Raw genomic sequence first — 25566 nt, 5'->3', positions numbered from 1 at the left:
TTGAGTTTCGTTTCACTCAGAGGCAAAACATCCAGGTTCCTTTCCTCAAACATACTACCTATCTCTCCTTTTTTCTCATTTTGGTTACATCCACATACATTTAGACACCCCAATCTGGGCCTTCAAGGAGGATGAGCACTCCCCGCATGACTTGTTCTGTTTCCCCTTTTAGAAAGTTAAAACACAAGAAGGAGAGGGTCCCCCCCCCATTCCCATCCCCTTAAGTCACCTTCTAGGACATGTGTGGGAAGTATTCTTTCTCCCCTATCCCCAGGGATGAATAATATATCTAATATAAAAGATATTCATTTTTATATTTATTTATTTAGCTTTGTCGCTGTCTCCCGCATTAGGGAGGTAGCGCAAGGAAGCAGACAAAAGAATGGCCCAACCCACCCACATACACATGTATGTACATACACGTCCACACACATAAATATACATACCTGTACATCTCAACATATACATATATATACATACACAGACATATACATATATACACATGTACACAGTTCATACCGTCTGCCTTTATTCATTCCCGTCGCCACCCCACCACACATGAAATAACATCTCCTTCCCCCCTCATGTGGGCGAGGTAGCGCTAGGAAAAGACAACAAAGGCCACATTCGTTCACACTCAGTCTCTAGCTGTTATGTAATAATGCACTGAAACCACAGCTCCCTTTTCACATCCAGGCCCCACAAAACTTTCCATGGTTTACCCCAGATGCTTCACATGCCCTGGTTCAATCCATTGACAGCACGTCGACCCCGGTATACCACATTGTTCCAATTCTTTCTATTCCTTGCATGCCTTTCACCCTCCTGCATGTTCAGGCCCTGATCACTCAAAATCTTTTTCACTCCATCTTTCCACCTCCACATTGGTCTCCCACTTCTCCTCGTTCCCTCCACCTCTGACACATATATCATTTTTGTCAATCTTTCCTCACTCAATCTCTCCATGTGACCAAACCATTTCAAAGCACCCTCTTCTGCTCTCTCAACCACACTCTTTATTACCACACATCTCTCTTACCCTTTCATTACTTACTCGATCACGCCACCTCACACCACATATTGTCCTCAGACATCTCATTTCCAGCACATCCACCCTCCTCCGCACAACTCTATCTATAGCCCACGCCTCACAACCGTATAACATTGTTGGAACCACTATTCCTTCAAACATACCCATTTTTGCTTTCCGAGATAACGTTCTTGACTTTCACACATTTTTCAACGCTCCCAGAACTTTCACCCCCCCTCTATGATTCACTTCCGCTTCTATGGTTCCATCCGCTGCCAAATCCACCCCCAGATATCTAAAACACTTCACTTCCCCCAGTTTTTCTGCATTCAAACTTGCCTCCCAGTTGACTAGTCCCTCAACCCTACAGTACCTATTAACCTTGCTCTTATTCACATTTACTCTTAACTTTCTTCTTTCACACACTTTGCCAAGCTCAGTTACCAGCTTCTGCAGTTTCTCACATGAATCAGCCACCAGCGCTGTATCATCAGTGAACAACAACTGACTCACTTCCCAAGCTCTCTCATCCACAACAGACTGCATACTTGCCCCTCTTTCCAAACCTCTTGCATTCACCTCCCTAACAACCCCATCCATAAACAAATTAAACAACCATGGAGACATCACGCACCCCTGCCGCAAGCCAACATTCACTGAGAACCAATCACTTTCCTCTCTTCCTACACGTACACATGCCTTACATCCTTGATAAAAACTTTTCAGTGCTTTTAACAACTTAACTCCCACACCTATATTCTTAATACCTTCCACAGAGCATCTCTATCAACTCCATCATATGCCCTCTCCAGATCCATAAATGCTACATACAAATCCATTTGCTTTTCTAAGTATTTCTCACATACATTCTTCAAAGCAAACACCTGATCCGTACATCCTCTACCACTTCTGAAACCACACTGCTCTTAATTTGTTTAGGATGGGGATGTTAGGGAGGTGAATGCCAGGGTTTTGGAGAGAGGGGCAAGTATGCTGTCTGTTGTGGATGAGAGAGCTTGGTAAGTGAGTCAGTTGTTGTTCGCTGATGATACAGTGCTGATGGCTGGTTCGGGTGAAAAACTGCAGAAGCTGTTGACTGAGTTTGGTAAAGTGTGTGAAAGAAAAAAGCTGAGAATAAATGTAAATAAGAGCAAGGTTATTAGGTACAGTAGGGTTGAGGGACAAGTCAGTTGGGAGGTAAGTTTGAATGGAGAAAATCTGGAGGAAGTAAAGTGTTTTATATATCTGGGAGTGGATTTGGCAGTGGATGGAACCATGGAAGCAGAAGTGAGTCATAGGGTGGGGGAGGGGGTGAAAGTTCTGGGAGCGTTGAAAAATGTGTGGAAGGTGAGAACATTATCTCGGAAAGCAAAAACGGGTATGTTTGAAGGAATAGTGGTTCCAACAATGTTTTATGGTTGCGAGGCATGGGCTATAGATAGAGTTGTGTGGAGGAGGGTGGATGTGCTGGAAATGAGATGCTTGAGGACAATATGTGGTGTGAGGTGGTTTGATCGAGTAAGTAATGAAAGGGTAAGAGAGATGTGTAGAAATAAAAAGAGTGTGGTTGAGAGAGCAGAAGAGGGTGTTTTGAAATGGTTTGGTCACATGGAGAGAATGAGTGAGGAAATATTGACAAAGAGCATATATGTGTCAAAGGTGGAGGGTATGAGGATAAATGGGAGACCAAATTGGAGATGGAAAGATGGAGTGAAAAAGGTTTTGAGTGATCGGGGCCTCAACATGCAGGAGGGTGAAAGGCTTGCAAGGAATAGAGTGAATTGGAACGATGTGGTATACCGGGGTCGACGTGCTGTCACTGGAGTGACCCAGGGCATGTGAAGCGTCTGGGGTAAACCATGGAAAGTTTTGTGGGGCCTGGATGTGGAAAGGGAGCTTTTGTTTCGGTGCATTATACATGAAAGCTATAGACTGAGTGTGAATGAATGTGGCCTTTGTTGTTTTTTCTTAGCGCTACGTCACACGCATGCGATGGAAGGAGGTTGTCATTTCATGCGTGACGAGGTGGCGACGGGAATGAATAAAGGGAGCAAGTATGACTTATGTATATGTGTACGTGTATATGTCTTTGTATGTATATGTATATGTATCCTCCCCTCTCGTTTTTTTTTTAATTTTCCAAAAGAAGGAACAGAGAATTGGGCCAGGTGAGGGTATTCCCTCAAGGCCCAGTCCTCTGTTCTTAACGCTACCTCGCTAATGCGGGAAATGGCAAATAGTTTGAAAAAAGAAAGAATATATATATATATATGTTTGTTTTTTTTTCTCTCAAAAGAAGGAACAGGTGAGGATATTCCCTAAAAGGCCCAGTCCTCTGTTCTTAACGCTACCTCGCTAATGTGGGAAATGGCGAATAGTATGAAAGAAAGAAAGATGTTGAAATGTATTGGTATGTATATGTTCGTGTGTGGACGTGTATGTATATACATGTGTATGTGGATGGGTTGAGCCATTCTTTCGTCTGTTTCCGTGCACTACCTCGCTGACGCGGGAGACAGTGACAAAGTGTAATAATATCAAAGAAATATACTCTGTAAAGATGACCCCAACTTACAATGGTTTGACTTATGATTTTTTGACTTAATGATGGTGAGATAATCAACATTTTTTTATAAGATAGGCTTTGTGTTAGATGATTTTGTCCAGCTGTAGGCTAATGTAAGTGTTATGAGAACATTTATGGTAGGCTAGGCTAAGCTGTGATATTTGGTTGGTTAGATGTACGGTATTGAATTTATTTGATGCAATTTTGATTTATAATATTTTCAACTTACGTATCTGCATGTCTGTATGAGTGGATGAGTCTCTCTTTCTTTGTTTCGTGGCACTTATTTGCTAATGTGTGGAATGGTGATCGAGTATGATTGAGGAAAGGTTGACAAAGAAAATATACCATGTGTCAAAGTTGAAGGGAACAGGGAGGAGGAGGAGACCAAGTTTGAGGTGGAAGAATGGAGCGAAAAATATTTTTGTGATCTGGACCTGCGTCCTGTTGGGTAGGGTGGGGCTGGGAAATGGATAAAGGTGAGAAAATGGATGGTTTCAGTGCATTACATATGACAGGCTAGGGACTGATTGTGAGGGAATGTGGCCTTTTTATGTCTGTCTTCCTGGTGCTACCTCGCTGACACGGGTTAGTGATGCTTTTCCTGTGGGGCTGGGTGGCACCAGGAATGGAAGAAGGCAAGCAAGTATGAATATATATATATATATATATATATATTTGTATGTCTGTGTAAGTTTTCAAAGCAGATCTTTGATGGAGACAGGGAACAGTTCGTTAAGAGAGGTAGGGGTAGAACAATAAGAGAACATAACGTAAAATTAAGCAAGAAGCTTTATTTAAAAAAAGCTCCAAAAAAGTTCTCTTATAAGAGAAGTGAATGAATGGAAAAAATTAGCAAGGACATTGGTAATGCTGTCAGTGTACATAAACTCAAAAAGTTATATGATGTTAGAGAATGTTAAAGAGATGGTACCCCAAGAGTGTAAAACTCCTTCACTGTACTGTGCAATTTGGCAAATTGTTAATTTCAAAAGCAAGCTTATGATAAGTTCAGATGGAGGTTATGCTCAGGAAGATGGTAGTGGCCTAACCTGTAGTTAGTACTCTGCCAAGTTGTAGAAAGTCTTAGGATGATAAGATATAATTCTTTAAACTTGTCATGTACCTAAGATACACACCTCTGTGTTTACTCCCATATCTCCACTTATTGTTTATTAAATCCACAGGCAAGTGAGTGAGGTACCAAAGACAGAGGAAGATGAAAGACTGTACATAGACCCAAGCAACATTGAATTAAGTTATGCCTTTACTGATGCAAAAAGAAAGTTGCGATTAGTTTTAAGCATTGCGGATTTCTCCACCTCACCTTACCTGCCAGAATTTGGAGCAGCAACAGGATCCGAGTATGTAAATCATCTTCTTTCCCTTTATTTCTTCTTTTAGGGTAAGTACACAATTGCTTTTATGTATATGCTGCATATTTAGATAAAATAGGTAATTAGTTTACCCTGTTAATGAGAGTATCAGGCATGGACAACATGTTGAAGATGGGCATATATGTGTGAAATAGAAATGATTTACATGTTATGAACAGCCTTATGTGATGGATGATTAGAATCCATGGTTGTTGATTACATTTCCTATGTTAAAGCTGAAAAAAAGCATTGTAACATATATTTTACATTGATATAATTTTATCATTTTACTCCAGTAAATTTTATGCAACTTCCCTATCCTCAACATAGGTATAAAAAACTTTATATCCTTTGTGATTCATTTCCATTTTGCAAAAAAAGATTAACGTTTCTTTTTTCTTCAGAATATTTCTTTCATACTTTATGTTTTCTGGTACTACCTTGCTGACTCGGGAAACGGTGATCACGTATGATAAATAGGTAAATGGTTTGGTAAACAGAGAAGAGGTAGTGAAAGCTTTGTGGAAGATGAAAGCCGGCAAGAAGGCAGGTTTGGACAGTATTGCAGTGGAATTTATTAAAAAAGGGGGTGACTTTGTTATCGACTGGTTGGTGAGGATATTCAATGTGTGTATGGCTCATGGTGAAGTACCTGAGGATTGGCGTAATGCATGCATAGTGCCATTGTACAGAGTCAAAGGGGATAAAGGTGAGTGTTCATATTACAGAGGTATAAGTTTGTTTAGTATTCCTGGGAAATTATATGGGAGGGTATTGATTGAGAGGGTGAAGGCATGTATAGAGCATCAGATTGGGAAGAGCAGTGTGGTTTCAGAAGTGATAGAGGATGTGTGGATCAGTTGTTTGCTTTGAAGAATGTGTGTGAGAAATACTTAGAAAAACAAATGGATTTGTATGTAGCATTTATGGATCAGGAGAAGGCATATGATAGAGTTGATAGAGATGCTTTGTGGAAGGTATTAAGAGTATATGGTGTGGGAGGCAAGTTGCTAGAGGTAGTGAAAAGTTTTTATCAAGGATGTAAGGCATGTGGACAAGTAGGAAGAGAGGAAAGTGATTGGTTCCCAGTGAATGTAGATTTGCGGCAGGGATGCATGATGTCTCCATGGTTGTTTAATTTGTTTATGGACGGGGTTGTGAAGGTGAATGTAAGAGTTTTGGTTAGAGGGGCAAGTATGAAGTCTGTTGTGGATTAAGAGGGCTTGGGAAATGAGTCAGTTGTTGTTCGCTGATGATACAGCACTGGTGGCTGATTCTTGTGATAAACTTTAGAAGCTGATGACTGAGTTTGGTAAAGTATGTGAAAGAAGAAAGCTGAGACTAAATGTGAATAAGAGCAAGGTAATTAGGTTCACTAGGGTTGAGGGTCAAGTCAATTGGGAGGTAAGTTTGAATGGAGAAAAACTGGTGGAAGTGAAGTGTTATAGATTATCTGGGAGTAGCAGAAATACCAGAAGAGATTGAATGTTGAATGGCAAAAGATGAGAGTAAATGAAGCTAAGGGAGTGAATGAGGAATTGGAGGTATTTAGGGAAGCAGTGATGGCGCATGCAAGAGATGCATGTGTCATGCGAAAGGTGGGAGTTGGGCAGATTAGATAGGATAGTGAGTGGTGGGATGAAGAAGTAAAGTTGTTATCGATAGAAAAAAAGAGAGGTATATGGCTAGTACATACAGGGAAGGAATGCAGATGATTGCAAGATATTTAACAGAAAATGGCTGAGTTGAAGAGGAAGATGCAAGGGTTGAAAAAGAGGGCAAATGAGAGTTGAAGTGAGTGTGTATCAGTAAACTTTAGGGAGAATAAGATGTTTTGGAAGGATATTAATAATGTGCAAAAAACAAGAGAACTAATGGGAACATTAGTGAAGGGAGCAAGTGGGAAAGTGGTAACAGGTAGTGATGAAGTGAGCAGGAGATGGAGTAAATATTTTGAAGGACTGTTGAATGAGTTTGAGAATAGGACAGAAGATGCAGGTTGTTTGGGTCAGGGTGGTATGTGAAGTGAGTGTCATGGAGAGTGGTTTGAAGAGAGAAATAGTGAAAGCCTTACGTAAGATGAATTGTGGCAAGGTTGATGGAATGGATTACGGTATTGCGGTTGAATTTAAGAAAGGGGTGACTGTTGTTGATTGGTTGGTTAGGATTTTCAATGTATGTATGAACCATGATGAGATGTCTGAGAACTGGCAAGGGGAACAAAGGAGAGTGTTCAAGTTAGAGGTGTATGTTTGCTGAGTGTACCTGGTAAGTTGTATGGGCAGATTTGAAGGCATGTACAAAGCATCAGGTTAGGGAGGAACATTGTGGTTCCAGAATTGTTATGGATATGTGGATCAGATGTTTGCTTTAAAGAAAGTGTGTGAAAAATACTCAAAGAAACTGATGGCTTTGTGTGTGGTATTTATGGATTTGGAGATAGCATGTGATAAGGTTGACAGAGATTCCTTGGGAAAGGTCTTAAGGATATATGTTGTGGGAGAAAAGTTTTTATTAAGGGTGTAAGCCATGTGTATGGTAAGTAGAGAGGAGAGTGAGAGCTCTAAGTGCCTTGGTCTGTGGCAGGGTTGTGTGATGTTGCCATAGCTGTTTAATTTTTGGGGGGTGGGTTGAGTGGTAAGGAAGGTAAATGGAGAAAGGGGCAAGTATTCAGTGTGTAAGGGATCAGGAGGGCCTGGGACTTTTGAGTCAGTTGTTGCTTGCTGATGATACAGTGCTGGTTGCAAATTCGAGTGAGAAATTGCAGAAGTTGGTGACTGAGTTTAGAAGAGTGTATGAAAGGAGGAGTTTGAAAGTAAATGTAAATGAAAGCAAGGTTATTAGGTTTAGTGGAATTGAGGGACAGGTTAGTTGGGGTATGAATTTAGATTGAGGAAAGTTGGAGGAAGTGAAGTGTTTAGATACATGGGAGTGGACATGGCAATGAGTGGAACCATGGAAACAAAAATGAGTCATAGGATGGGTGAGGGGGTGAAGGTTTTATATGTGGAATGCCTAAGGGACCCAGCAAGTCTTGGAATTCTCCTCTTGCTGTCCATACCCTCCTGCCTCCATTTTTTAATTGAGAATGATGTTGTCATTGTGCTTTTGAAAAAATGTGAAGACTGTCCATAGTTTTTGATTAGACAAACAAACTGAATGTGCACATCACTTGGTCCACTGTCTTATTTGTTGAAAATTCTCAATAAAATTCTTTAGTTGATTAATACAAGCATTTGTTTCAGCAGCTCCAGCTTGGATGGTGATGTCTTGACATGGTTACGGTGTCAGTTGGCAGAAGCAACCAATCTCCATGATCGTGCTCTTGTGGCTCAGTTGCATGAAACTCTACGCTGTGTGCAGCTTTTTGATGCTCAGGTAATTTAGTGTTGAAACAGAAATGTATGTAGTTTTTTCTATTTACTTCATTGTTTTAAATAAGATTTCTTGTTTTTTGACATGTCAGTCTTTGTGGAAATGCCTTTAACCTCAGTGATCATACATCTTCACATATTCACCTATATTTTGTTTCCATATGCTCACACATTTTCTTAGGCTTTCATCTCTACAACTTTTTTTCCCTGTCACACCTACTATCTTTCCTTTTATTGAAAAACACTGCCAGGCTTCCCCTATTTATTCTGCCCAAGTAGTTATTCCTATTCTTTCTATATATATCTCTGATGCCCATTACTTTTGGGAACTCCCTCAGGGGAGTGGCTATGGCAAAAGAATCTCCATAGCTGGTGAACTCCAGTACTACTTCTTAGTCTTTAATTCTTCAGCCATATCAGGCCAATTTTAAGGGGCAACTCTTACGCATTGTTTTCTGTAGCTTTTACCTAAGTTTCACTTATAACATGATCATAACAGAAACATATTATTATTTTGCTTTGTCGCTGTCTCCCGCGTTTGCGAGGTAGCGAAAGGAAACAGACGAGAGAAATTGCCCAACCCACCCCAGTACACATGTATATACGTACACGTCCACACACGCAAATATACATACCCATACATCTCAATGTACACATATATATACACACAGACACATACATATATACACATGCACACAATTCACACTGGCTGCCTTTATTCATTCCCATTGCCACCTCGCCACACATGGAATAACATCCCCCTCCCCCCTCATGTGTGCGAGGTAGCGCTTGGAAAGGACAACAAAGGCCCCATTTGTTCACACTCAGTCTCTAGCTGTCATGCAATAATGCCCAAACCACAGCTCCCTTTCCACATCCAGGCCCCACACAACTTTCCATGGTTTACCCCAGATGCTTCACATGCCCTGATTCAATCCATTGACAGCACATCGACCCCGGTATACCAGATCGATCCAATTCACTCTATTCCTTGCCCGCCTTTCACCCTCCTGCATGTTCAGGCTCCGATCACTCAAAATCTTTATCACTCCATCTTTCCACCTCCAATTTGGTCTCCCACTTCTCCTCGTTCCCTCCACCTCCGACACATATATCCTCTTGGTCAATCTTTCCTCAGTCATTCTCTCCATGTGCCCAAACCATTTCAAAACACCCTCTTCTGCTCTCTCAACCATACTCTTTTTATTTCCACACATCTCTCTTACCTTTACATTACTTACTCGATCAAACCACCTCACACCACATATTGTCCTCAAACATCTCATTTCCAGCACATCCACCCTCCTGCGCACAACTCTATCCATAGCCCACACCTCACAACCATGCAACATTGTAGGAACCACTGTTCCTTCAAACATAGCCATTTTTCCTTTCCGAGATAATGTTTTCGACTTCCACACATTCTTCAATGTTCCCAGGATTTTCACCCCCTCCCCCACCCTATGATTCACTTCCGCTTCCATGGTTCCATCCGCTGCCAGATCCACTCCCAGATATCTAAAACACTTTACTTCCTCCAGTTTTTCTCCATTCAAACTTACCTTCCAATTGACTTGACCCTCAACCCTACTGTACCTAATAACCTTGCTCTTATTCACATTTATTTACATCTCTCCAAATTTTTTACCTGTCAGATTATCAAATCACTATATCTTTTTTCTTTAAATGTGGCGATGCCCATGCTTAAAAAATCCATCTTACCTTTCCACAGTGTACAAACCAGCTTTCATTGCCTAGTATAAAAAAAATTAAATAAAAAAATTGCATTTCTTTTTATCTTGTTGTTTCCCATGTTTCTCAGTTCCAAGGTGGGCAAATTTAAAACCTCAAGCCTTTCCCTGTAACTCAACTCTCTTAATTCTGGTATCATCTTTGTTGCCCTCCTCAACCCTTTGCTGTAAACTCTTTGTGTTTCTTTAGGTGTGACCAAAGTTGAGAAGCATATTCTAGTTTTGGCTTTATGTATGTTATGAACAACTTGCTAGGTATTTCCTTATTCTTATACTTGAAAGCTGTTCTGATATTTGCCAGCTGTTATTTTTTCTCCAAAACTACTCTCCTAATGTGGGACTTGACAACAGGTTAGGGACCTAGTTGAATCCCAAGTTCTTCTGCCATACAAATTTTGAAGCTTATTTCCTTATAGATAATAATCATATTGTATCCTTTTTTCATTGTGTGCCATCATCATTACTATAAATTTGCTTGGGTTGAATTTCAGTAACCAATGATTGGACAAATTTTGGAGTTTGTTTAGATCTCTTTGTAAGTTCATGCAGTCCTCCTTGCTTTGAATTTTTTTCTTGGCAATTGCATTATCTGTAAACATATATATGTAGGAGTCTACCTTCAGGCAAGTCATTTACATAGGTCATGAAGCGTAATAGTCCCATTTGGAGAAGTCTCCTCTAACAAGCATTATCTCTTTCCTCCCACTGAGATCATCATACCCACGAAAGGAGTTTTCCCCTTATTCCTGTCTGGTGATCCAACTTTTGAATCAGCCTTCCATATGTGATGGTATCAAATTCTTTTGGGCAGTCCAGATACAAACAAACCACCTAGCCTTCTCTTTTGTCAAAAATTAAGCCCACTCATGTAGAAATCTAAGGGGTTTGTTGCACATGTCCTCCTTTTCCTAAATCTTTTTATCTCTTGCTTACATACTTTCTCTTCTGTTGAGAGTCATAGACTTGCTTATGATCTTTTCCAGAACCTTAGACACCACACAAGTAAAGAGAACAGTTTATAGTTAAGCATCTGTTTCTGATCTTTCTTGTAGATAGGTATAACATTCGTGCCTTTTCCACTTCCTTCGTACTTTACCTATCTCCAGTGACATCTTGAACAATATTTCAGTGGTTTGTCTAGTGTATCTGCACACCACACATCTTCAGCACATTTGGTGAAATTTCTTGTGGACCATGAACCTGGTGTTGGTCAAGACCTTTTAGTATTAGGTTGATATCTTTTCTAGGTATGTCAATTTGTGTGTGTGTGTGTGTGTGTAGGTGTTATGAGACTCCCCTGGATGTGGTTATGCTATAAGTAGGAAGTCACCTTCAGTTGGGTTATATTGTTGGAGTAAAATCTGTTGGAAGAACTTCTAGTTTCTAAAGGAGTCTCTCCCTCCTTGCTGCTTGTTGTATCGTATCCTTGGAGCTCCAGAAGCCCCTAGGGAAAGTGTTTTGAGGTTATATATTGATTGTACAAATATATATGTAAGCTAGTAGTGGTGTTAGCAGACTTTACCCGTAAGTTGCAACACCACAAGTGAGAAATCACCTTTGACAAAGATCTGTGCCTGTGAGCAGAAGGAAAAGAGTACAGCATTACTGAGAACCATCTTGCCCCACATTACTCCATTATTTATGTCTATCAGAGTGTAGAAATGTCTCCCATATACAAAACTGTTCATCAAAGAGTGTTAGCAGTGTTATGAGTGGAGAGTGAGGAATGAGGATATGAAAGTATGACATCAAATGGGGTTAGTCTATGAGGTAAAATGAGTACTCACAATGTGAAGAAGTGGAAAGACTGGGTGTGTAAAATGAATACTCACAATGTGAATAAGTGGAAAGATGGTGTTGAGAGAGTACCTCAGTGCCACAAGTTAGAAGGTTGACATTAGACTTGGTAGCATAACAAAAGGCAAGATGAAAAGCACTCAGTGAGGGAGTGCACATAGAAGGGATGTCCGTGAGGTGAACTTTGCAGAGATATACATTCCAGTATGTGTGAAAGAAATGCTTGATCAGTCATAAAGCGTTCCAAGAAAATATTTGTAGGATATGGATTGGTAGTGATGATGAAAGAATTGTGATTCATATGGACACACAATGTAGGAAAAAGAGGTAGATTAGGTAACTGGATTATGGGTAGTTGAGTTCTGTAGATTAAATGAAGGACATAATGTACGTATGAAGAGTGGAAAAGCATCTTGGGATGAGTCACAATTATAAATGCTCTGAATACATGAAACTGCATATTGTATATTGGTTAATAGATAGAATGATAGTTTACCAATGAATATATAAGCTTGGTTTACCTTTTCCATTGTCAATTTCAGGGCCGAGAACAACTGGTTAGAAGCTTGATTGAGGATTATCGCAGCAGATCACCCTATGTTGCTTATCTTGTCCGTAGTAGGCAAGGATTACTCACAACAATTGCACACCTAGAAAAGTGAGTTGATCTGTCTATCTAACTATATATATCACTGATGCCAGTTCCCTTCTGGAACTCCCTCAAGGGGGTGGCCCCTAGCAAGTCCCCATAACTAGTGAACTCCTGTGCCGCTTCTTAGCCTTTAGTGCCTCACCCGTAATAGGCCACTGGCAGGGGGAAAGTCTAGTGCAGTGTTTGCAGAGGCTCTTACCTAATGCTTCTGCCTAATGTTTCTACTTACTACTTCTACTTAATGTTTCTACCTAATGCATCTCCCTGAATGTTCCTGCTTACTGCTTCCATCTATTGCAACTACCACTTTGCCAAAAGACAGGGCTAGCACTTAGGGCTCACCACAGGAAAATCTAGAGTTACGAAGAATGAGCTGTGTGAGTTAAGTGTTGTCAAGTGCTATGTGTGACAAGGAGAGATTGCATGTTTGTGGACAGAATGCTGGTAGTCCATTTGTTGGTGGGACATAAAGAAAAGACAGCTACCTGGGAATGCAACATGACCACCAGTAAAGTGCTGCCTCACTATGTAGCTGTCACCAACTCTCCTGATACCCAGGCAGGTAATACTGGTAAAATACCTCCCTGCTTGTTGGCTGCCAGCCAGCTACTACCTGCCATACGTATATAATTGAGAGTGCATTATCTTAAGGAAGTGAGATTTGTGATAGTCCGAGGAACTATTTGTATCTGAAATCACATGTTAGCTACATTTTCAGTTGTAAAGTTTTCACTGGGTAATCTGAAATTCATTATGCAAAGTGGTTAGTTAGGTCCAGTAAAAAGCTATCTACATTTTCAGTTGTAAATATTTCCTTGGGTATTCTGAAACTCATTTTGCGAAGTGGTTAGTTAGGCCCAGTAAAACCCTAGAAATGTGGAATGATGAAAGGAAGAAGCTTACAGAAAGAGAGGCTACATACAAATGGATTTGTATGTAGCATTTATGGATCTGGAGAAGGCATATGATAGAGTTGATAGAGATGCTCTGTGGAAGGTATTAAGAATATATGGTGTGGGAGGCAAGTTGTTAGAAGCAGTGAAAAGTTTTTATCGAGGATGTAAGGCATGTGTACGTGTAGGAAGAGAGGAAAGTGATTGGTTCTCAGTGAATGTAGGTTTGCGGCAGGGGTGTGTGATGTCTCCATGGTTGTTTAATTTGTTTATGGATGGGGTTGTTAGGGAGGTAAATGCAAGAGTCCTGGAAAGAGGGGCAAGTATGAAGTCTGTTGGGGATGAGAGAGCTTGGGAAGTGAGTCAGTTGTTGTTCGCTGATGATACAGCGCTGGTGGCTGATTCATGTGAGAAACTGCAGAAGCTGGTGACTGAGTTTGGTAAAGTGTGTGGAAGAAGAAAGTTAAGAGTAAATGTGAATAAGAGCAAGGTTATTAGGTACAGTAGGGGTGAGGGTCAAGTCAATTGGGAGGTGAGTTTGAATGGAGAAAAACTGGAGGAAGTGAAGTGTTTTAGATATCTGGGAGTGGATCTGTCAGCGGATGGAACCATGGAAGCGGAAGTGGATCATAGGGTGGGGGAGGGGGCGAAAATTTTGGGAGCCTTGAAAAATGTGTGGAAGTCGAGAACATTATCTCTGAAAGCAAAAATGGGTATGTTTGAAGGAATAGTGGTTCCAACAATGTTGTATGGTTGCGAGGCGTGGGCTATGGATAGAGATGTGCGCAGGAGGATGGATGTGCTGGAAATGAGATGTTTGAGGACAATGTGTGGTGTGAGGTGGTTTGATCGAGTAAGTAACGTAAGGGTAAGAGAGATGTGTGGAAATAAAAAGAGCGTGGTTGAGAGAGCAGAAGAGGGTGTTTTGAAATGGTTTGGGCACATGGAGAGAATGAGTGAGGAAAGATTGACCAAGAGGATATATGTGTCGGAGGTGGAGGGAACGAGGAGAAGAGGGAGATCAAATTGGAGGTGGAAAGATGGAGTGAAAAAGATTTTGTGTGATCGGGGCCTGAACATGCAGGAGGGTGAAAGGAGGGCAAGGAATAGAGTGAATTGGAGCGATGTGGTATACAGGGGTTGACGTGCTGTCAGTGGATTGAATCAAGGCATGTGAAGCGTCTGGGGTAAACCATGGAAAGCTGTGTAGGTATGTATACTTGCGTGTGTGGACGTATGTACATGTGTATGGGGGGGGGGGGTTGGGCCATTTCTTTCGTCTGTTTCCTTGCGCTACCTCGCAAACGCGGGAGACAGCGACAAAGTATAAAAAAAAAAAAAAAAAAGATATTTGTGACATATGCACATTTTATGATTAGAATATGTGATAGTTACCCACATATCTGTAGGTAATGATGTGGAATATATGAATTAGTGATTATCTCAGAAAGGAAATAAGAGAAGATATTGCCACAGCCCTTGTAGTTGCAACTCTACTCAGACTAAGTAAGTGTGAAAAGATGGAATGGGTATTTTGAAGGATTACAGAATGTGTTAGTGATAAAGAGAATATCTATCTCGTCTGCACCTCTCTCTCCTGAATGTTCAGATCACAATTCCTTAAAAGCCTCTTTTACTTCTTTCTTCCATCTCCTTGATCTCCCCGTCCCATTTGCTCCCTCCTTTTGTGACAAGAAGGCTTTCATAGTCAACATTGTTTGCTCATCTGCTCCATGGATCTAAACCACTTAAGCACACCATTATCTTCTACTTTTTTAATCAGATTTTCCTTAATACCACACCTTACTCTCACACCACCATTTTTTACATCATCACCTTGCCTCACATCACATATTTTCCTTGGGCATTTTTATTTCCAACATGTCCACCCTCTTCTGTTCTTTTGTATTTAGGGCACAAGACTTAAGAGCTTACAACTCCACCAGAGCTACTATTATACAACCCTTCAAGCATACCCAATTTTGTCGTAAAAGACAGTTACCTCTCTTTTACACATTCCTCAATGCCCATATTTGTATGTTGAATAGGAATTTTCTTAAGAAATAGCAGTTATTTTCTACCTTCCCTTAATTCAGATAACAACAAGTCAACTACAACATTTAGCCCATCATTGAGACAGTAAGATTACTAATGGTTTTACTTTAGAAATATCTATTCTCTTGTGTGACACAGTGACAAAATTCATAATGTAATATTGGGGTCCACATCTCGTACAGACAACCTTGACATTTGCCATTATAAACCAGTGTATGGAAAAAGTTTAGGCTGTAGCACGTCAAAACAGTGTGTAGGATTCCTTTATTAGTATTAATAGCTGAATATCTCACAATTAGAGAAAGAGACAGCCATAAAAAGTATTGGTCCTCATTACAATTAGAGATAGAGACAGCCATAAAAAGTATTGGTCCTCATTTGAGGCAAACCGCTCCCTCCTAAGTGATCCTCAAATGAAGTCAACTGCCTCTTAAGTGATCCTCAAATGAAGTCAACCACCTCCTAAGGATTAAACATACTTCAGCCATTTATTTGGTAATATTTCTTATTGTATCACCATGCTTAGGTCTGTCATTTTTTTTGTGTATAACAGTCTTTATTTGATTCTAGTTCATTTCTTGTGAGATCAATGTGGTTTCTCTTAGGTAAATACATCCTCATTTGGGTTTATTTGGGTAATATTTCTTGACTCCTGTGATGGAAGACAAAAATAAAGAAATCTGATTGCAAATTAAAGGTAGAATATTATGTGTTATAGTAGGGTGCTAGTTTTACTGAATGTGTGCATGTTCACTGACCTATTGCATAACCAGTTCTGGGTAAGGATCACAATCGGGGCCAAAACATTTAGGAGGGTGAGAGGCATGCAAGGAATTTAGTGAACTGGAACAGTAGGGTATACCTGGGTTGATGTGCTGTTAGTGGACCAAACCAGGGCATGTGAAACGTCTGGGGTAAACCATGCAAAGGACTGTGGGGCCTGGATGTGGATAGGGAGTTGTGGTTTTGGTGCATCACACATGACAGCTAGAGACTAAGCGTGACCAAGTGTGGCCTTTTCTTTGTCTGTTTTCCTGGCGCTACCTTGCCGATGAAAGGGGTTGCGATGCTGTTTCCTGTGGGATGGCGTGGCGCTGAGAATGGATGAAGGCAAGTGAGTATGAATATGTACATGTGTATGTATGTATATGACTGTGTATACATATGTATTCATATGGATATATGTTGATAAGTATGTGTATGGGCATGTATGTATGTTTCCTTGTGCTACCTCGCTAACGCGGGAGACAGCGACAAAGCAAAATAATGAATGAATGATAAATATTTTTTTTTTTTTATTTGCCGCTGTCTCCCGCGTTTGCGAGGTAGCGCAAGGAAACAGACGAAAGAAATGGCCCAACCCACCCCCATACACATGTATATACATACACGTCCACACACACAAATACACATACCTATACATTTCAATGTACACATATATATACACATGCAGACACATACATATATACCCATGCACACAATTCACACTGTCTGCCTTTATTCATTCCCATCGCCACCTCGCCACACATTAAATACCATCCCCCTCCCCCCTCATGTGTGCGAGGTAGCGCTAGGAAAAGACAACAAAGGCCCCATTCGTTCACGCTCAGTCTCTAGCTGTCATGCAATAATGGCCGAAATCACAGCTCCCTTTCCACATCCAGGCCCCACACAACTTTCCATGGTTTACCCCAGACACTTCACATGCCCTGATTCAATCCACTGACAGCACATCAACCCCGGTATACCACATTGATCCATTTCACTCTATTCCTTGCCCGCCTTTCACCCTCCTGCATGTTCAGGCCCCGATCACTCAAAATCTTTTTCACTCCATCTTTCCACCTCCAATTTGGTCTCCTACTTCTCCTTGTTCCCTCCACCTTTGACACATATATCCTCTTGGTCAATCTTTCCTCACTCATTCTCTCCATGTGCCCAAACCATTTCAAAACACCCTCTTCTGCTCTCTCAACCACGCTCTTTTTATTTCCACACATCTCTCTTACCCTTACATTACTTACTCAATCAAACCACCTCACACCACACATTGTCCTCAAACATCTCATTTCCAGCACATCCACCCTCCTGCACACAACTCTATCCATAGCCCACGCCTCGCAACCATACAACATTGTTGGAACCACTATTCCTTCAAACATACCCATTTTTGCTTTCCGAGATAATGTTCTCGACTTCCACACATTCTTCAAGGCTCCCAGGATTTTCGCCCCCTTCCCCCACCCTATGATTCATTTCCGCTTTCATGGTTCCATCCGCTGCCAGATCCACTCCCAGATATCTAAAACACTTTATTCCTCTAGTTTTTCTCCATTCAAACTTACCTCCCAATTGACTTGACCCTCAAACCTACTGTACCTAATAGCCTTGCTCTTATTCACATTTATTCTTAACTTTCTTCTTTCACACACTTTACCAAACTCAGTCACCAGCTTCTGCAGTTTCTCACATGAATCAGCCACCAGCGCTGTATCATCAGCGAACAACAACTGACACTTCCCGCGCTCTCTCATCCCCAACAGACTTCATACTTGCCCCTCTTTCCAAAACTCTTGCATTCACCTCCCTAACAACCCCATCCATAAACAAATTAAACAACCATGGAGTCATCACACACCCCTGCCGCAAACCTACATTCACTGAGAACCAGTCACTTTCCTCTCTTCCTACACGTACACATGCCTTACATCCTCGATAAAAACTTTTCACTGCTTCTAACAACTTGCCTCCCACACCATATATTCTTAATACCTTCCACAGAGCATCTCCATCAACTCTATCATATGCCCTCTCCAGATCCATAAATGCTACATACAAATCCATTTGCTTTTCTAAGTATTTCTCACATACATTCTTCAAAGCAAACACCTGATCCACACATTCTCTACCACTTCTGAGACCACACTGCTCTTCCCCAATCTGATGCTCTGTACATGCCTTCACCCTCTCAATCAATACCCTCCCATATAATTTACCAGGAGTACTCAACAAACTTATACCTCTGTAATTTGAGCACTCACTCTTATCCCCTTTGCCTTTGTACAATGGCACTATGCACGCATTCCTCCAATCCTCAGGCACCTCACCATGAGTCATACATACATTAAATAACCTTACCAACCAGTCAACAATACAGTCACCCCCTTTTTTAATAAATTCCACTGCAATACCATCCAAACCTGCTGCCTTGCTGGCTTTCATCTTCTGCAAAGCTTTTACTACCTCTTCTCTGTTTACCAAATCATTTTCCCTAACCCTCTCACTTTGCACACCATCTCGACCAAAACACCCTATATCTGCACTCTATCATCAAACACATTCAACAAACCTTCAAAATACTCACTCCATCTCCTTCTCACATCACCACTACTTGTTATCACCTCCCCATTTGCGCCCTTCACTGAAGTTCCCATTTGCTCCCTTGTCTTACGCACTTTATTTACCTCCTTCCAGGACATCTTTTTATTCTCCCTAAAATTTAATGATACTCTCTCACCCCAACTCTCATTTGCCCTCTTTTTCACCTCTTGCACCTTTATCTTGACCTCCTGTCTCTTTCTTTTATACATCTCCCACTCAATTGCATTTTTTCCCTTCAAAAATCGTCCAAATGCCTCTCTCTTCTCTGTCACTAATAATCTTACTTCTTCATCCCACCACTCACTACCCTTTCTAATCAACCCACCTCCCACTCTTCTCATGTCACAAGCATCTTTTGCGCAATCCATCACTGATTCCCTAAATACATCCCATTCCTCCCCCACTCCCCTTACTTCCATTGTTCTCACCTTTTTCCATTCTGTACTCAGTCTCTCCTGGTACTTCCTCACACAAGTCTCCTTCCCAAGCTCACTTACTCTCACCACCCTCTTCACCCCAACATTCACTCTTCTTTTCTGAAAACCCATACAAATCTTCACCTTAACCTACACAAGATAATGATCAGACATCCCTCCAGTTGCACCTCTCAGCACATTAACATCCAAAAGTCTCTCTTTCGCGCGCCTGTGAATTAACACGTAATCCAATAGCGCTCTCTGGCCATCTCTCCTACTTACATACGTATACTTATGTATATCTCGCTTTTTAAACCAGGTATTCCCAATCACCAGTCCTTTTTCAGCACATAAATATATATATATATATATATTTTTTTTTTTTTTTTTTTTTTTTTTTTATACTTTGTCGCTGTCTCCCGCGTTTGCGAGGTAGCGCAAGGAAACAGACGAAAGAAATGGCCCAACCCCCCCCCCCATACACATGTACATACACACGTCCACACACGCAAATATACATACCTACACAGCTTTCCATGGTTTACCCCAGACGCTTCACATGCCTTGCTTCAATCCACTGACAGCACGTCAACCCCTGTATACCACATGACTCCAATTCACTCTATTTCTTGCCCTCCTTTCACCCTCCTGCATGTTCAGGCCCCGATCACACAAAATCTTTTTCACTCCATCTTTCCACCTCCAATTTGGTCTCCCTCTTCTCCTCGTTCCCTCCACCTCCGACACATATATCCTCTTGGTCAATCTCTCCTCACTCATTCTCTCCATGTGCCCAAACCATTTCAAAACACCCTCTTCTGCTCTCTCAACCACGCTCTTTTTATTTCCACACATCTCTCTCACCCTTACGTTACTTACTCGATCAAACCACCTCACACCACACATTGTCCTCAAACATCTCATTTCCAGCACATCCATCCTCCTGCGCACATCTCTATCCATAGCCCACGCCTCGCAACCATACAACATTGTTGGAACCACTATTCCCTCAAACATACCCATTTTTGCTTTCCGAGATAATGTTCTCGACTTCCACACATTTTTCAAGGCTCCCAAAATTTTCGCCCCCTCCCCCACCCTATGATCCACTTCCGCTTCCATGGTTCCATCCGCTGACAGATCCACTCCCAGATATCTAAAACACTTCACTTCCTCCAGTTTTTCTCCATTCAAACTCACCTCCCAATATATATATATATATATATATATATATATATATATGGGGAGGTGATAACAAGTAGTGGTGATGTGAGAAGGAGATGGAATGAGTATTTTGAAGGTTTGTTGAATGTGTCTGATGACAGAGTGGCAGATATAGGGTGTTTGGGTCGAGGTGGTGTGCAAAGTGAGAGGGTTAGGGAAAATGATTTGGTAAACAGAGAGGAGGTAGTAAAAGCTTTGCGGAAGATGAAAGCCGGCAAGGCAGCAGGTTTGGATGGTATTGCAGTGGAATTTATTAAAAAAGGGGGTGACTGTATTGTTGACTGGTTGGTAAGGTTATTTAATGTATGTATGACTCATGGTGAGGTGCCTGAGGATTGGCGGAATGCGTGCATAGTGCCATTGTACAAAGGCAAAGGGGATAAGAGTGAGTGCTCAAATTACAGAGGTATAAGTTTGTTGAGTATTCCTGGTAAATTATATGGGAGAGTATTGATTGAGAGGGTGAAGGCATGTACAGAGCATCAGATTGGGGAAGAGCAGTGTGGTTTCAGAAGTGGTAGAGGATGTGTGGATCAGGTGTTTGCTTTGAAGAATGTATGCGAGAAATACTTAGAAAAGCAAATGGATTTGTATGTAGCATTTATGGATCTGGAGAAGGCATATGATAGAGTTGATAGAGATGCTCTGTGGAAGGTATTAAGAATATATGGTGTGGGAGGCAAGTTGTTAGAAGCAGTGAAAAGTTTTTATCGAGGATGTAAGGCATGTGTACGTGTAGGAAGAGAGGAAAGTGATTGGTTCTCAGTGAATGTAGGTTTGCGGCAGGGGTGTGTGATGTCTCCATGGTTGTTTAATTTGTTTATGGATGGGGTTGTTAGGGAGGTAAATGCAAGAGTCTTGGAAAGAGGGGCAAGTATGAAGTCTGTTGGGGATGAGAGAGCTTGGGAAGTGAGTCAGTTGTTGTTCGCTGATGATACAGCGCTGGTGGCGGATTCATGTGAGAAACTGCAGAAGCTGGTGACGGAGTTTGGTAAAGTGTGTGGAAGAAGAAAGTTAAGAGTAAATGTGAATAAGAGCAAGGTTATTAGGTACAGTAGGGTTGAGGGTCAAGTCAATTGGGAGGTGAGTTTGAATGGAGAAAAACTGGAGGAAGTGAAGTGTTTTAGATATCTGGGAGTGGATCTGTCAGCGGATGGAACCATGGAAGCGGAAGTGGATCATAGGGTGGGGGAGGGGGCGAAAATTTTGGGAGCCTTGAAAAATGTGTGGAAGTCGAGAACATTATCCCGGAAAGCAAAAATGGGTATGTTTGAAGGAATAGTAGTTCCAACAATGTTGTATGGTTGCGAGGCGTGGGCTATGGATAGAGTTGTGCGCAGGAGGATGGATGTGCTGGAAATGAGATGTTTGAGGACAATGTGTGGTGTGAGGTGGTTTGATCGAGTAAGTAACGTAAGGGTAAGAGAGATGTGTGGAAATAAAAAGAGCGTGGTTGAGAGAGCAGAAGAGGGTGTTTTGAAATGGTTTGGGCACATGGAGAGAATGAGTGAGGAAAGATTGACCAAGAGGATATATGTGTCGGAGGTGGAGGGAACGAGGAGAAGAGGGAGACCAAATTGGAGGTGGAAAGATGGAGTGAAAAGGATTTTGAGTGATCGGGGCCTGAACATGCAGGAGGGTGAAAGGAGGGCAAGGAATAGAGTGAATTGGAGCGATGTGGTATACAGGGGTTGACGTGCTGTCAGTGGATTGAATCAAGGCATGTGAAGCGTCCGGGGTAAACCATGGAAAGCTGTGTAGGTATGTATATTTGCGTGTGTGGACGTGTGTATGTACATGTGTATGGGGGGGGGTTGGGCCATTTCTTTCGTCTGTTTCCTTGCGCTACCTCGCAAACGCGGGAGACAGCGACAAAGTATAATAAAAAAAAAAAAATATATATATAATATATATATATATAATATATATATATATATAATATATTATTATATATATATTATCATGGGATGGGGAGGAAAGAATACTTCCCAACATGTATTCCCTAGCGTGTCGTAGAAGGCGACTAAAAGGAGGGTACGGGGAGGTGGAAATCCCCCTCTCACTTTTTTTAATGTTTCAAAGAGGGAACAGAGAAGGGGCCCAGTGAGATTCCCAAGGCCAGTTTCTGTTCTCAACGCTACCTGCTAATTGGGAATGAATAGATGAAAGAAGAAAAGATATATATGAGTATATATAAGTATTATTAAATAGGGGCATTATAATCTGGTTGGGGATGAGAAGAAGTTGGAAGTGACCAGTTTCTGGTGTCGCTGACGATAAAAGAGGAGCGGGGTGGCTATTCATTAGAAAATTTTGCAGAAGGCAGTGACTGAGTATTTAAAGGAGTTTTGCAAACGATGTAAGCGATGGCGAATGTTTTAAAAAAAGCAATATTATTAGGGTTACAGTAGGGTTGAGGGTGAGAAGTCAATATGAGTGAGAGAATGGAGAAAAACTGAGGAAAGTGGAAGTGTTTTAGATATCTGGAGTGGATCTGTCAGCGGATGAACCATGGAAGCGGAAGTGGATCATAGGGTGGGGGAGGGGGCGAAAATCCTGGGAGCCTTGAAGAATGTTGGAAGTCGAGAACATTATCTGAAGTCAAAAATGGTAAGTTTGAAGGAATAGTGGTTCCAACAATGTTGTATGGTTGCGAGGCGTGGGCTATGGATAGAGTTGTGCGCAGGAGATGGATGTGCTGGAAATGAGATGTTTGAGGACAATGTGTGGTGTGAGTGGTGTTTGATCGAGTGAGTAACGTAAGGGTAAAGAGATGTGTGGAAATAAAAAAGCGTAGGTTGAGAAGCAGAAGAGGGTGTTTGAATGGTTTGGGCACATGGAGAGAATGAGTGAGGAAAGATTGACCAAGAGGATATATGTGTCGGAGGTGGAGGGAACGAGGAGAAGAGGGAGACCAAATTGGAGGTGGAAAGATGGAGTGAAAAAGATTTTGTGTGATCGGGGCCTGAACATGCAGGAGGGTGAAAGAAGGGCAAGGAATAGAGTGAATTGGAGCGATGTGGTATACCGGGTTTGATGTGCTGTCAGTGGATTGAATCAAGGCATGTGAAGCGTCTGGGGTAAACCATGGAAAGCTGTGTAGGTATGTATATTTGCGTGTGTGGACGTATGTATATACATGTGTATGGGGGGGGGGGGTGGGCCATTTCTTTCGTCTGTTTCCTTGCGCTACCTCGCAAACGCGGGAGACAGCGACAAAGTATAATAATAAAAAAAAAATTATATATATATATATTATTATATATATATATTATATATATATATATATTATTATATATATATTATCCCTGGGGATAGGGGAGAAAGAATACTTCCCACGTATTCCCTGCGTGTCGTAGAAGGCGACTAAAAGGGGAGGGAGCGGGGGGCTGGAAATCCTCCCCTCTCATTATTTTTTTTTAATTTTAATTTTCCAAAAGAAGGAACAGAGAAGGGGGCCAGGTGAGGATATTCCCTCAAAGGCCCAGTTCTCTGTTCTTAACGCTACCTCGCTAACGCGGGAAATGGCGAATAGTTTGAAAGAAAAATATATATATATATATGGGCTGTTTAGAAAGGGTAGTGAGTGGTGGGATGAAGAAGTAAGAGTATTAGTGAAAGAGAAGAGAGAGGCATTTGGACGATTTTTGCAGGGAAAAAATGCAATTGAGTGGGAGAAGTATAAAAGAAAGAGACAGGAGGTCAAGAGAAAGGTGCAAGAGGTGAAAAAAAGGGCAAATGAGAGTTGGGGTGAGAGACTATCAGTAAATTTTAGGGAGAATAAAAAGATGTTCTGGAAGGAGGTAAATAGGGTGCGTAAGACAAGGGAGCAAATGGGAACTTCAGTGAAGGGCGTAAATGGGGAGGTGATAACAAGTAGTGGTGATGTGAGAAGGAGATGGAATGAGTATTTTGAAGGTTTGTTGAATGTGTCTGATTGACAGAGTGGCAGATATAGGGTGTTTGGGTCGAGGTGGTGTGCAAAGTGAGAGGGTTAGGGAAAATGATTTGGTAAACAGAGAAGAGGTAGTAAAAGCTTTGCGGAAGATGAAAGCCGGCAAGGCAGCAGGTTTGGATGGTATTGCAGTGGAATTTATTAAAAAAGAGGGTGACTGTATTGTTGACTGGTTGGTAAGGTTATTTAATGTATGTATGACTCATGGTGAGGTGCCTGAGGATTGGCGGAATGCGTGCATAGTGCCATTGTACAAAGGCAAAGGCGATAAGAGTGAGTGCTCAAATTACAGAGGTATAAGTTTGTTGAGTATTCCTGGTAAATTATATGGGAGGGTACTGATTGAGAGGGTGAAGGCATGTATAGAGCATCAGATTGGGGAAGAGCAGTGTGGTTTCAGAAGTGGTAGAGGATGTGTGGATCAGGTGTTTGCTTTGAAGAATGTATGTGAGAAATACTTAGAAAAGCAAATGGATTTGTATGTAGCATTTATGGATCTGGAGAAGGCATATGATAGAGTTGATAGAGATGCTCTGTGGAAGGTATTAAGAATATATGGTGTGGGAGGCAAGTTGTTAGAAGCAGTGAAAAGTTTTTATCGAGGATGTAAGGCATGTGTACGTGTAGGAAGAGAGGAAAGTGATTGGTTCTCAGTGAATGTAGGTTTGCGGCAGGGGTGTGTGATGTCTCCATGGTTGTTTAATTTGTTTATGGATGGGGTTGTTAGGGAGGTAAATGCAAGAGTTTTGGAAAGAGGGGCAAGTATGAAGTCTGTTGGGGATGAGAGAGCTTGGGAAGTGAGTCAGTTGTTGTTCGCTGATGATACAGCGCTGGTGGCTGATTCATGTGAGAAACTGCAGAAGCTGGTGACGGAGTTTGGTAAAGTGTGTGGAAGAAGAAAGTTAAGAGTAAATGTGAATAAGAGCAAGGTTATTAGGTACAGTAGGGTTGAGGGTCAAGTCAATTGGGAGGTGAGTTTGAATGGAGAAAAACTGGAGGAAGTGAAGTGTTTTAGATATCTGGGAGTGGATCTGTCAGCGGATGGAACCATGGAAGCGGAAGTGGATCATAGGGTGGGGGAGGGGGCGAAAATTTT

At 41.5% G+C, this 25566-nt stretch overlaps 1 protein-coding gene across 1 annotated transcript in view; it reads left to right on the top strand.

Moving 5' to 3' along the window:
• The window catches only part of Gapvd1 (GTPase activating protein and VPS9 domains 1), a 141294-nt gene that overhangs the window by 76870 nt on the left and 38858 nt on the right, over nt 1–25566 (top strand). The window contains exons 14-16 of the mRNA XM_071656428.1: nt 4784–4960; nt 8221–8350; nt 12437–12552. Of these exons, the coding sequence (XP_071512529.1) occupies nt 4784–4960; nt 8221–8350; nt 12437–12552 (423 nt within the window). The remainder of the gene's footprint in view (nt 1–4783; nt 4961–8220; nt 8351–12436; nt 12553–25566) is intronic.

Source organism: Panulirus ornatus, chromosome 63, assembly GCF_036320965.1.
Source record: "Panulirus ornatus isolate Po-2019 chromosome 63, ASM3632096v1, whole genome shotgun sequence".
In the NCBI taxonomy this organism is placed as follows: domain Eukaryota; kingdom Metazoa; phylum Arthropoda; class Malacostraca; order Decapoda; family Palinuridae; genus Panulirus; species Panulirus ornatus.
This window is presented reverse-complemented; position numbering and strand designations above follow the sequence as displayed.